The sequence below is a fragment of the Odontesthes bonariensis genome, chromosome 5 (genome assembly GCF_027942865.1).
Source record: "Odontesthes bonariensis isolate fOdoBon6 chromosome 5, fOdoBon6.hap1, whole genome shotgun sequence".
Taxonomy (NCBI): Eukaryota; Metazoa; Chordata; class Actinopteri; order Atheriniformes; family Atherinopsidae; genus Odontesthes; species Odontesthes bonariensis.
In genome coordinates, this window is record NC_134510.1 from 2,025,121 (window position 1) to 2,038,820 (window position 13,700).

The window sequence follows — 13,700 nt, forward strand, 5'->3', positions numbered from 1 at the left end:
ATCACAACCTTGTTTTTCTCTGTTCAGCATATAAACCCCTTGTCCAGAGATTACCTGTCACAAAAAGGACTGTTAGAAAGTGGTCACAGGAAGCTGAAGAAGCCTTACAGGGTTGTTTTGATGCAACCGATTTGATTTCTCTTTGTCAGCCACATGGAGAGGACATTAATGCCATGACTGAGTGTGTGACTGGCTATATAAACTTCTGTGTGGACAACACCATCCCCACCAGAACAGTGAGATGCTTCCCTAATAACAAACCCTGGATCACCAGTGAGCTAAAGGAACTATTGAACAGGAAAAAAAGAGCCTTTAGGGAGCGAGACAGGGAGTTACTGAGGAGTATACAGAAGCAGCTCAAAGTCAAGATCAGAGAGAGCAAGGAGGTGTATAGAAAGAAGCTTGAGAGTAAACTGCAGAGGAACAATATCAGAGATGTGTGGTCAGGAATGAAGAAGATCACAGGCCTCAAGCAGAGGGAGGATCGGATGGATGGAAGTCTGGACAGAGCAAATGAGCTGAACACATTCTTCAACAGGTTCAGTTCAGGAACAAGCTCACCATCCTCCCCTCCTGTTCCCAGCCAAAGAGACATCCCACCCTCCTCTGACCCACAGCTTTCCTGTAACATCTCCACCTCCACCTCAGTCATGGATTCTTCTGCTTCCACTAGTTTGTCATCAACCCAATCAGGAGATGCTGCTGTCCCCTTTGCCTCCCCCTCCCACTTTTCTGTTTCTAGAAGTCAGGTGAAGAGGCAGTTGGAAAGACTGAACCGGAACAAGGCTGCAGGTCCAGATGGTGTCAGCCCCCGAGTCCTGAAGGCCTGTGCAGAGCAGCTCTGTGGGATTCTGCAACACCTTTTCAACCTTAGCTTGACCCAAGAGAAGGTACCACTGTTGTGGAAGACATCCTGTCTGGTTCTGGTACCAAAGAAAACTCACCCTTCAGATATCAATGACTACAGACCTGTTGCCCTGACATCCCACATCATGAAGGTCCTGGAGAGACTCCTGTTGACCCACCTGTGTAAGCAAACCAGCACATATCAGGACCCCCTGCAGTTTGCTTATCGCCATGGAGTTGGAGTTGAAGACGCTATCATACACCTGCTTCAACAAACCCACTGTCATCTGGATAAAGCAGGCAGCACTGTGAGGATCATGTTCTTTGATTTCTCCAGTGCATTTAACACAATCCAGCCTGATCTGCTTAGTCTGAAACTCCAGAAGACTCAGGTGGAGGCCTCAACAATCACCTGGATTAATGACTACCTGACAAACAGACCACAGTTTGTCAGACTGAAGAATTGTGTGTCTAACCAGGTGATCAGCAGCACAGGAGCACCACAGGGGACTGTACTCTCACCATTCCTTTTCACTCTGTACACTTAAGACTTCCAGTACAAGTCAGACTCCTGTCATCTACAGAAATATTCAGATGACTCTGCAGTTGTCGGGTGTATCAGAGATGGACAAGAAGCTGAGTACAGAGAGCTGGTGGACCGCTTTGTGGCATGGTGTGGGAACAATCATCTCATCTTGAATGTTAACAAAACAAAGGAGATGATTGTAGATTTCAGGAGAAACAAGGTCAGATCAAACCCTGTTTCCATCATGGGAGAAGAAGTGGAGGTGGTTGAGGAATATAAATACCTTGGTGTTCATGTGGACAACAGACTGGACTGGAGACACAACAGTGAAGCCATCTACAAGAAAGGACAGAGCAGACTGTACTTCTTGAGGAAGCTAAGGTCCTTCAAGGTTTGCAACAAGATGTTGCAGATCTTCTACAAGTCTGTTGTTGAGAGCGTCATTTCCTCTTGCGTCATCTGTTGGGGCAGCAGCATCAGAAGCAGGGACCTAAAAAGACTCAACAACCTGATAAGGAAGACTGGTTCTGTTCTGGGGACGACTGTGGAACCTCTGGAGACAATAATGCAAAGAAGGATTTTGCATAAAATCAAGAGAATTATGGACAACCCTGAACATCCTCTCCATGAGACTGTTATCGGAAAACAGAGTCTCTTCAGTCAAAGGCTTCTTCAGTTTGGATGCAAAACGGACCGCTACAGGAAATCATTCCTGCCCACAGCCATCAGCATCTATAATAACTCCTTGATTTAATTGAGTTACATCAACATTTAATTTCCCTCTGGGATAAATAAAGTATTTTTGAATTTGAATTTGAATTGAATTGAATGTTTCTGTATCATCTTGAGACACCAGAGCTCTAAGCAGTTCAATTTTCAACATTCAGTGCATAGAAAAAACAGATGACAGCTTATTGTTCTTAGAAAAAGATTCCCTCACAGCGAGGATACAACATTAAACTTTGTTACATTTCACATGTCTCTGCCTGTCTGCACAGTATATCAATAAGTCATTCCCTTTTTACAAAGTATTGCACTTGCAAAATATAAGATTTGAGAGGGTCCCGTCTGCAAGCCGAGCACGATGTGGCCTCATGATGATCCCACCGTGGCTGAAGACCCTTTCAACTGGGGCACTTGAGGCTGGCGCTGAAAGAGCTCTCGATGCGACAGGAAAAAGTGCAGGGAGAATACCCCTATAAAAAGATAGACAAGCTACCGACTACTGACTAGGCTAACAGGATAATATTAATTAATTTGACAAGCACTTACTGGTCAGAATGAATCTTCAAATGACGAACAAAGTTCAAAGTCGTCTGGCTTTCCGAGATGTTGATGCCGCATGTCTTGCACTGTGCTGTTCGTCTTTTGCCGTCAAAATGGTAATTACGAAAACCGAAGACGATGACTCTCGGTCCCCCTCCCGCTTACATGTTGATGCATATCTGATATGAGAGGGCGGGTCTCTCCAATAAACACTAAGGTATGTAGAGAGGGCATGACTGATTGACAGGATAGCGATCCAATCATGACGCCATTCTCAGCCTGCGCTCCTAACGGGTAATCCATATTATTTTTTTTATCAATTTATTAATTTTATATTCAAGCTGAAAACATGAACTGAATAACACTCAAGTCATTCAAGTCATCGTGTCTCAAGTCAAGTCAAGTTCCGAGTCTTTAACTTCCAAATCAAGTCTCAATTCTTTTATTTTTTGTCAAGTCAAGTCACAAGTCATCAAAACATCAACAACAACATCCAAGTCACAGTGACTCGAGTCCCCATCTCTAGATGGTTTCATATGAAACACCGGGGCTTATTATGACCAAAAGGAACTAAAAAAGGCAGAATTCCACTCACATCAAGTCCAAGTTATCTTTTCTAAACTTCTAAGTTTTGGCTCCATGACAGTTCTACAGAGTTGCTTACACAAGTGTTGCATCAAGGGTTTGGACTGTGCTGGCTGTAGGACTTCTGTAGAAAGGATGTGTTCTGCTGATGTAATGATGTCAAATCTTTCCCCCTATCTCCTTACCACAGGTGATGGTGTTTGTGCATGCTCGTAATGCCACCGTGAGGACCGCCATGGGGCTGATAGAGATGGCAAAGAATCAAGGAGAAATCTGTTTCTTTCAGCCAGACCAGGGTTCAGACTACGGCCAGTGTGAGAAACAGGTAAATAAGAAAAGCTTTGAAGTGTTTGATGTGTCGAAGAGAAACTTGATTTGTCAAAGATATTTTGACAGGAAAGGCTTCATTAACTGAATGCATACATATAAAGAATTAAGACCAATAGTATCCAGATATCTGAAAGGCCACGTTAGATTCCTCATTTCAGCATTTTCCAAGCTTGAAAGTTAAAGACATTCGATAAAACAGCAAATCAATAGTGATGCGATACTGTTTGAAAAAGTAAGCTGAGAAAACAACTGCTGCCCATAACATCCTTTAATGTTTAGGAAAAAATCGATCTTCTATCATCTGAATGGTCTGACAGTGCTCAGCTGTCAGAAACTGTGCTTCTGCTCAAAGGTTTACAGAAAATGAGCTGAGTGAAATGCCTCTTTGCGTACATTTCCATCCACTTCTCTTCTATTCATTAATGGTGGGTCCATTGTTAGACGCAGTTTTTCTGTCAGGAGCTGCCAGTGAAAAAGACGAATGAAGGAAAACCAAACTAAACTCGTGTCTTCCAACCATTCTATTTTGCAGATTTGTGGGGTTTCCGTGCCCATTTAGGCTTCTTTGGAAATGTCCAATTTAAATTTGCAAATGATAAAATGAATGTACAGTACCCAAATAAGAACGGTGTGAAACACAAACATGTTCTTTGGGGATCGGTAATTCTTGTTATTTTCCTTTTTGTTATTATCCTTCTCTTTATTGCATTTGTTTAGATCTCTGTGACTAAGCTGCTCCACTTTAAGATTGCTGAATTCTCCAGCCTGTAATTACTGTGCGGGTCTGTGTGTGTGTGCAGGTCTGTGTGTGTGTGTGTGCGGGTCTGTGTGTGTGTGTGCAGGTGTGTGTGTGTGTGTGTGCAGGTCTGTGTGTGTGTGTGTGCGGGTCTGTGTGTGTGTGTGCGGGTCTGTGTGTGTGTGTGCAGGTGTGGGGGTGTGTGTGTGTGTGTGCGGGTCTGTGTGTGTGTGTGTGTGCAGGTCTGTGTGTGTGCGGGTCTGTGTGTGTGTGTGTGTGCGGGTCTGTGTGTGTGTGTGTGTGCGGGTCTGTGTGTGTGTGTGTGCAGGTCTGTGTGTGTGCGGGTCTGTGTGTGTGTGTGTGCGGGTCTGTGTGTGTGTGTGTGTGCAGGTCTGTGTGTGTGTGTGCGGGTCTGTGTGTGTGTGTGTGTGTGCAGGTCTGTGTGTGTGTGTGTGTGCAGGTCTGTGTGTGTGTGTGTGCAGGTCTGTGTGTGTGTGTGTGCAGGTCTGTGTGTGTGTGTGCAGGTCTGTGTGTGTGTGTGCAGGTCTGTGTGTGTGTGTGTGTGTGCAGGTCTGTGTGTGTGTGTGTGTGCAGGTCTGTGTGTGTGTGTGTGTGCAGGTCTGTGTGTGTGTGTGTGTGCAGGTCTGTGTGTGTGTGTGCAGGTCTGTGTGTGTGTGTGTGTGCAGGTCTGTGTGTGTGTGTGCAGGTCTGTGTGTGTGTGTGTGTGCAGGTCTGTGTGTGTGTGTGCAGGTCTGTGTGTGTGTGTGCAGGTCTGTGTGTGTGTGTGCAGGTGTGTGTGTGTGCAGGTCTGTGTGTGTGTGCAGGTCTGTGTGTGTGTGTGTGCAGGTCTGTGTGTGTGTGTGCAGGTGTGTGTGTGTGCAGGTGTGTGTGTGTGCAGGTCTGTATGTGCGTGTGCAGGTCTGTGTGTGTGCAGGTCTGTGAGTGTGCAGGTCTGTGTGTGTGTGTGCAGGTCTGTGTGTGTGTGTGCAGGTCTGTGTGTGCGTGTGCAGGTCTGTGTGTGTGCAGGTCTGTGTGTGTGTGTGCAGGTCTGTGTGTGTGTGTGCAGGTCTGTGTGTGTGTGCAGGTGTGTGTGTGTGCAGGTGTGTGTGTGTGTGTGTGTGTGTGTGCAGGTCTGTGTGTGTGCAGGTGTGTTTGTGTGTGCAGGTCTGTGTGTGTGTGTGTGCAGGTCTGTGTGTGTGTGTGCAGGTCTGTGTGTGTGTGTGCAGGTCTGTGTGTGCGTGTGCAGGTCTGTGTGTGTGCAGGTGTGTGTGTGTGCAGGTCTGTGTGTGTGTGTGCAGGTCTGTGTGTGTGTGTGCAGGTCTGTGTGTGTGTGCAGGTGTGTGTGTGTGCAGGTGTGTGTGTGTGTGTGTGTGTGTGCAGGTCTGTGTGTGTGCAGGTGTGTTTGTGTGTGCAGGTCTGTGTGTGTGTGTGTGCAGGTGTGTGTGTCTGTGTGTGTGTGTGCAGGTCTGTGTGTGTGTGTGTGTGTGTGTGCAGGTCTGTGTGTGTGCAGGTGTGTTTGTGTGTGCAGGTCTGTGTGTGTGTGTGTGTGCAAGTGTGTGTGTGTGCAGGTCTGTGTGTGTGTGTGTGTGCAGGTGTGTGTGTGTGCAGGTCTGTGTGTGTGTGTGTGTGTGTGTGTGTGTGTGCAGGTCTGTGTGTGTGCAGGTGTGTGTGTGTGCAGGTCTGTGTGTGTGTGTGTGTGTGTGTGTGTGCAGGTGTGTGTGTGTGTGCAGGTGTGTTTGTGTGTGCAGGTCTGTGTGTGTGCGGGTCTGTGTGTGTGTGCAGGTCTGTGTGTGTGTGTGTGTGTGTGTGTGTGTGCAGGTCTGTGTGTGTTTGGGTCTACAGTACGTCCGGTTTTTCCAGCACATTGCAGACTCCAGGAAAGAAGCCTTCATGTGTAATTAATGGCGTCCGTACTGGGAGAGTACACAGGGGTGGAGCTTGATTCTTCCTCAGAGGACGGTCAGTCAGACTGCGACTCCCATATTTAAATCTGCTGCAACACGAGGCGGAGTGATAAATTTAGTAACCTTTTCCTCCATTCCCTGGGGCTGGGCCAAGATTGATGTGCCTCTAATCTGCTCTCTATTTAAATGGGATATGTATACAAATCAGATCACTTTTCATGCTTTGTAAAACTGGAAATGGAGGCAAGAGATTATGGAACTAAAAATGGTGCATTGTGACCTGGTTATTCGCTGAAACATTACTTTTAAATCATTTCTGCAGCTTGTGTGTGAGAGAATCTTTTTCTATATGGCCTAACTATAGAGTAATTCACTCTGGGCTCTTCTACCTGTGTCCCAACATAATGGGTATTATGCACTCCATTAGTTCGTCTTTGAGTGTTTGTCAGTCCAGTGTGCTCTGCCAAAGGAAGGGGCATCAGGCTGACTCCACTCTAAACCCACACAGAGATAATGCACTGCTTATTTGCACTCTGGAAATTGCCCCACATTAATATTTATAGGTGTTTTTTAATCTCCAATATGCATGTGCGGTGAAATAATGCCCCTCTAAGGTCAATCATATAATTTAGCATTTATTTATCCTGCTTTCGGTTATTTATTTTCCTCTCCCCTCCCCGTGTTATTTAATTGGCTTAATCTCAGGGTTTGGAGAGGCTGTCAATCATGCTTAGATGTCTAAATTCCCCCTCTCCACTCAGTTGCTGACAAATGGAGTTGTTTTTTAGTTGATAATTATGAAGTCTTCTTTTTAAATAGAAAAGCATTTTACACTGCAGCCCTGCCTTTTGATCATGTTTGTACACTTAGCATTTAAATGGTGTATTATGACGGAAAGTGTGTGGGTGTGAAGTGGAAAGCGTGAAATGTGATGCTCTGGCATTGCTCCCAATTATTAAGTTGTTTATGTCTGTGTGTTCCACAGTTTAATACTGCACACACGTGGGCTATTAAATGTTCAACACAGCTGAATTGCACTTTGCTTTGTACCAAAAATATGAAAGACATTGTTCCTTTAAAAAGGTAAAAGAGAAAAACCTTTCAAAGGTAAGCACTCCTGCTTCTGTGTAGCATTAGCTCTTGTGTTTCAGCATTTTCACAGCATGTCTGACAGCTTATTGTGAAGTCGGTCAGTTACCTGTGAAAGATGTGGTAACCTTCTCTGCTCTGTATTTAATCCACTTTCTCTGTCCCGTTCTTCCAGCTTTCTCTGTGCACGTTTCTCCCTTTGCTTCCTGAAAGAAATGCCTTTATTTAAACACAGCGTTAGCATGACCTGGATGACTGAGAATCAACACAGTTATCTCTCTGTTCTCATCATCATTCAACCTATTTCAAATGATTTCAGAAAAGAGTTGCATCAGGTCACTCATTGATCTTTCAGGCCATCCTTGCCGTTATTCCTCTTTTCTATGCTTGATTTTATGTAAATTTATGTGGGTAAGTCTGCTACTTCTAGGCTGTGTGTGTATCTTGTGTTTTGTATCACAAATACTTCTGACATTTTGACATTATCTGAAGCTGTGGAAGAAGCTTTGGACTTTTTTTGTTGTAATTCAGAGGCACATATCCACTGCACATGTGGGCACCTTGACTCCAACAGGGTTATGAGTTTAAAACTTTGGGCTTAAGTCCACAGAAAATTGTTGGCCAACTATTCTAATCAAATCAAATCAAAATCAAATCAAATTTATTTATATAGCACATTTCATGTACAAACAATTCAAAGTGCTTTACATAAAATAAAAGCATTGCAGCAGGGAGTGGAAGAAGCATTAAAAATACATAAAAGAATATAAAGAGAAACAAATAAAATAATTCAAATGAATTTAAAAACAAGCAACAGGCCAGATAAATTAAAAGATATCGTGCAGATTTCATGCATAGACACATGAGAAAAGAAATGTTTTTAACCTGGATTTAAAAATGTCTCCATTTGGTGAAAGTTTAATCTCCACTAATGGTTCATTGTATTCTTGAGTTATTGCAGTTTGATTGCTGTGCACTTTAACATGTGTGAAAATAACTTTTTTTTTTTTTTGTCACCGATGACACCTTTGGTATTATTAATGTTTATGTCAGTAAATCAGGTTATGTGGGGGCTGAGGGCCAATGTTCCCCGCGGTCCCCTTGACCTTGGTTTGTTGGCAACCCCCTAAAATCTCAGATTTCTCAGTATCCTGTCATATGGGCTGCACACCTACACCCGGGGGGTCAGGGTTTTCGTCCTGCACACAATGTTACAGAATTTCCAGCGGCACAGTGCTGCTGTGCTCTCATGGGCTGGGGGCCGCCGGCACCGTGCGAGCATGCTTCATGCACGTATCTGTGAGGCAGAATGGCATTTTCTCCCAAACTGCTGGGCAGGGGCAGGATGTAATGTCCTGAAAGTTGCCACCATCAGTGTTCCCTTGGGAAGGGATTGTAGAGTAAATGCCCTAAAAGCTAACACGGAGCTCTGACTGTGGCCCCCATGGCAGTCAGGAATTAAGCCTGAGTTATACTTCTTTTAACTGCCCTTGCGCTTGCGTCTTGCGCGTATGTTAATGGCTCGAGACGTTTATGCTTCATTTAGCTTTGCCGGTGCTTGCGTGTGCTGCGTGGCGATTCACCGCCAGGACAGTAGGTGGAGCAGCGGGTTTTTTCAATGACAAGCCTACTATGATGAAAGGAAATTCACCGCCAGGAGCTCTTCGGCAAGTCTCTCTTCGAGTGGATTCATGCTTCTTCTTCTTCGCTTTCTACCTTGGCGTTTGAAAACATAGACATATATAATATATTATATAGACAATATTTTATGTCTATGTGTGAAAACAGCGGTCTTTTATTAGGGGATGAAACCGGAAGATGAACACGCCGCCGGATGTGATAGTGGCTTGCCCTCGCGTCTTGCGTGAAGTTTGAGGTGACACACGCAAGCACGCAAGGGCTTGCGTTGCGTCTTGCGTTGCGTCTTGTGTCACCGACCATAAATCAGGCTTTAGGGCTGAAGCTTTCTTGGTTAGTCATGCCAGATGGTGCTTCCCCTGTTTAGATACTGAGCGACTTCTGAAAGAGTCCTGATAGCTTACTGATGTGCTGAAGGGCCACCCAGACCTGGGATGAAGATATCAAGCTCTTGGAGACTCGCATTATTTGTCAGGAGACACTCAGGCTTGGTGGTTTGTTGACAGCGAGGAAATGTATCGAGCACAGATTGAGAGTTTATTCATTTTTACATGCACAAAGTGATTAAGCGTTACAGACAGGTGGGACTGGAGCTGTTCATGGTGCCTGTTAAATGTGGGTGTTCATCGCTTTTCTGTTCTTGGGAGCATTCAAAATGTATTCCCATTAATGAGGGGTTATTTCTTTATCTTTTGTCCCTAATTTAGCTTGGAAGTTCCAATTGAAAAATAAATCTAAATTAGTATTGATATTGATTAAAGGCTCTACGGGTTTGTTATCTTTGGCAGAATGAGAGCTGCATTGGAACCTGCTTTCAGGAAAGCACTCGCAGGCCTACTTGACTTTCATTTGCTCTGACTCTGACAATCCAGCCTCTCCTTTTCCTCCCCCCTCTCCCCTCCCCCTCTCCTCCCCTCCTCTTAACCCCACATCTTCTGTTTTTTTTTCAAACAACATTTTAAGTATCCCTTTCTCCAACAGGAATATAAGTGGCTGGTGCCAGAGGAAAGCTGGTTTTTGTGTGGAGGATAAGAGACCCCTTGTGGTCCCACGGGTCCATTACACAATTGTTTGACATATTTTTTCAGGTTTATGTAAGGCTGTAAAGTAGCAACCCTCACGCCTTCTCGGAGTTGTAATGCTGGGTGTATGTATGTATGAAATATTTTAAATGTTTCTCATCAGTAATGATGTTAGTGTACAGTGAGTACAGCACAGGTGCACCGGAACATGCTCACTCTGCCTGTGACAGCACAACTCTTTCAACTTTTCATCTCTTTGGCTTTTAGATGTGGAGCTTTCATGTCATTCTTTTGGAGAAAATACTTCGAAGCCGACTGTCTGATGCCTCTTAGTGCGAAGCCTCAAGGGACTCGGCTCATTAACGTCTCTGTTTCTTTTATTCGGTGCTATTTTTACAGACTTAGTCCACCGCCTGTCCTTTCATTCTTTCACATCTGTGACAATCTGTCATCTTGCCAAACCCACTCCCGAGTGGACTGATCAACAACAATGGGCAACAGCTCAAAGGCTGGTGAAAATAGGAGTGACACAAACCCCACAAACAGCTGCTTTAAGTAGAAAAAAAGTGTGAAGTACTTCTCTGTCCCTTCTGACTGCTCTGCCACTGCAGCCCATCTGCAGTCTCATACCCTCAGGGAGCAGTCTTGCATGTTATTGGGGTTCTGCATAGTACCACCATTTTCTTCTTTCATTGCTTCTTCATCAGCATTAAAACAGCAGAGTGTGCCACCCACTATGTTCAAGAACAAAGGACTGGTGTTGTACACTTGACTTCTGGTTCATTCCAAAGAACAAACACCACATCAGCAGATTCCCTCATGCAATCAGATGTGAGTGACACTTTGACTTCAGCTGTGTTAAACTGTGAAGTGATCTAAAAGACACCAGCAGACTTTCCATCCTCTTCTCACAAAGCCTCGTGTGCTTCCTTGTTGCTGTTTAAATGTATTTTGAGAGCTTTTCAAGCTGCGGGCAGCTTGTTGTTTTAGCACATCCCCCCACCCAAACAGAGCTGTTCATGGAATCTTATCTACACAAGCTGAATATAAACTTTGATTTAGTCAAATCCACTGGATACAGAGCACTGTTGTGTGAAGAAAAGACAGCGTATGTTGTACATTAATAAAGGATCTGCAGTTACATGTGGAACAAACATGGCATCCAGCACTTTTCTTCAGGAGAAGTGACATGAACCAACGCCAAACTGCTTTTGTTGCATGTGTGTATGAGTCCTTCCTACATGGGGAGGAAGCCCTTTATGTCCCTCAGTCTGCAGCAGTGTGCTTGAACCAGCCCGTTGAATTGGTGTTTTCCTGCTCCATTGTTTTCCATCAGCTTCCAACAGGAGCACAGTTGGATTTGAGACTTACTGAAAGTCTCCTTTTCATTTTTTCACTCATTTTGTTATTTGAAAACTGACAGTGTGAGTGATATTTCCTCAGAAACTAACAGCAGGATTTAGGGTGCAGCAGGGAACTGTTTGTTTTCAAATGATGTGGCAACTAATGCAAATCAGATCAACTGCATCTTATCTATGGTCTGTGGGAAATTCAATTGTAGAACTCTGATTATGCAAAGCTTTGTAGTGCTGACATCATTTTCTGCATGTTTAATAAATAGCCTCCCTGAGATTGAGCTAAAATAGCCCAGCATGTTCAGAGAAGGAGGCAAATCATAATGGAGGAGTGGAGTGGAGTGGAGTGAGTATGAGTATGAGTAGGAGTCCATCCTCCCCCGCTCTGCTGCCTATCCGGCGTTAACAGCCAGCCACTGGAGCACTAAACATTAGCACCATCAAGGGCCACTAAATGAGATCTGCAACCAGCCATTGTTGCTTAGCTTAACAATTTAATGAATAGTTATGGTACTAATGAGCATCAGTGTTGATGCAAATCATTTGCCTCATTTTTTCTGTCCCTAAACGTGCTTTGGTGTGAGTCCCGCGTTTCTTACAGGATCAGCATGCTTTCATTCTGCAAACTGTAAAAACGCAGGGCTCAGCTTCCATGTATTTAGTGCTGTTTGATGCAGTTTAAATTGGCAGAATAATGTAGTTTAGCCCTGGTGTTAGCTGATGTTCTTCACAAAGTCACAGCCCTGATAGACGGTGAGTGGAGCTGACAGCTGGCTGTCTCTGGACCAAGCAGCATTTGCAACAGTGGCTGCAGCAAGCGGCAGCGCCTAATGGGACCTGATCAGGAGCTTAGGTCGCTGCCATCTCAAATACAGTCATGGCACCACAGACATCAGCGCTAACTCACCTTAGATTAGAGGCTGGAAGCATGGCTGTAAACCATTGTGACACCTCAAAGCAAAGCCTCAGTAGAAGCATTTCAATTACCCACCTTCCCCAGCTCACATGTGTCTCATCCTGGCCCTCAGGAATCCCACCAGGCCACAGTTTGCCCTCCCTCTCAGACATATGCCTTTAGACAGCAGAGCAGCAATCCTTTTTGTCATGTTTTTTGGGAATCTTACCCTAATAAATCCCTGCACTAGGCATAGAATTGAGAGTGGAAGAGTACCAGCATAACAATAGCATTTACTGTCACCCTCTCCCATCAATATTTCATTTCTAGGGATAATGTGAGGCTTTTGTTTCTGATGCCAGAGGGAAATATCAGAAGGTGGGTTTGCTTCAGAAATAAGGCTGTCCTGTGAAAGAAGCACACAGAGCGGTCTCACTACATGAAGGGCATCCATGCTGTCAAACTGAAGCCATTTCACATTTGTCAAAATTGGCTTTGTTCGTAGACATTATAAATGAAATAGTCTCTGTACTTTTCCACGATGACCTAAAGTGATCCAGGAATGGGAAGACACAACAATTAGGCTGGGAAAACAAGGGCAGATTCACACACACACATTGTTTGGCTGATCCAGAGAATATGACGAAGCATGTTGAACCTACTCATGTCCAATCATACTCGGTCGAGTGTGAGTCCAACCTATGAGGCTATAAATACAAATGAGACCCGGAAATCGAGGCTCAGTCTGACAGACTTCCTGCGGGAGCTCTGTTCCACTGAGCCCAGCGCTGATATGCTTTGACATGTGACTACCATAAAACACTTTATTTAACTTGAGATTCCTCCGGCTTGTTCTTGAGCTGCCATTGAAAGAATTGATCTAACACATTACTTCAACGTGCCGGTCGGTGGCTCCAGAACTCCTTGTCAAACAATAGTTCATCCAAAAACTGGTCAGTCTGAGAAATGAACTGGTGCGTGCCTTATCCTAAGATACCGTTTTAACAAAAAGACTTTCACGTGTTTAATGAACATTAGATATGACCTATTTTCTCACCTGTCTGACAGCCCTTTGTAGTGATGAGGGCCAGGCCAAGCCACAGTATCATAGAGACTCAGTCAGTTTGGAATCCAGATGTGCTGTACAGCAGACCATCCTTTCTCTGTTCCTTACTGAATCCTGAGCCCCATCCAAGCTATAAAAACCTTTCACTTTACAGTCTTTGTTTTTCAGCCAAACTAAACCAGACATCTTACATAATCAAGTTTGTTTTCTTTCTCGTTCATATTTTCTGCATGGTACGACACAACTGAAGACATTCACAGTGTCCAGTGACCCTTTTCCATTCAAGCAGTCAACGAAATGATCCCCGTTTCCCTGGATGATGCGGACCCCGGTGCGCCCACAGAGTCAGGGGAAGCAAATCTTAAGTCCAAACAAAGTTATTTTGTTAACAAAACTCTGACAGAGAGAAACCGGCCTGGTGAACAGAGAAGCTGGAACAAAA

General features: G+C 44.5%; 1 protein-coding gene across 2 annotated transcripts in view; it reads left to right on the top strand.

Moving 5' to 3' along the window:
- Window positions 1-13,700, top strand: part of ascc3 (activating signal cointegrator 1 complex subunit 3) — a 210,634-nt gene that overhangs the window by 122,497 nt on the left and 74,437 nt on the right. For both annotated transcript variants that reach the window (XM_075464657.1, XM_075464658.1), the window contains one exon: window positions 3,414-3,548. In XM_075464657.1, coding sequence (XP_075320772.1) covers window positions 3,414-3,548 — 135 coding nt within the window. The remainder of the gene's footprint in view (window positions 1-3,413; window positions 3,549-13,700) is intronic.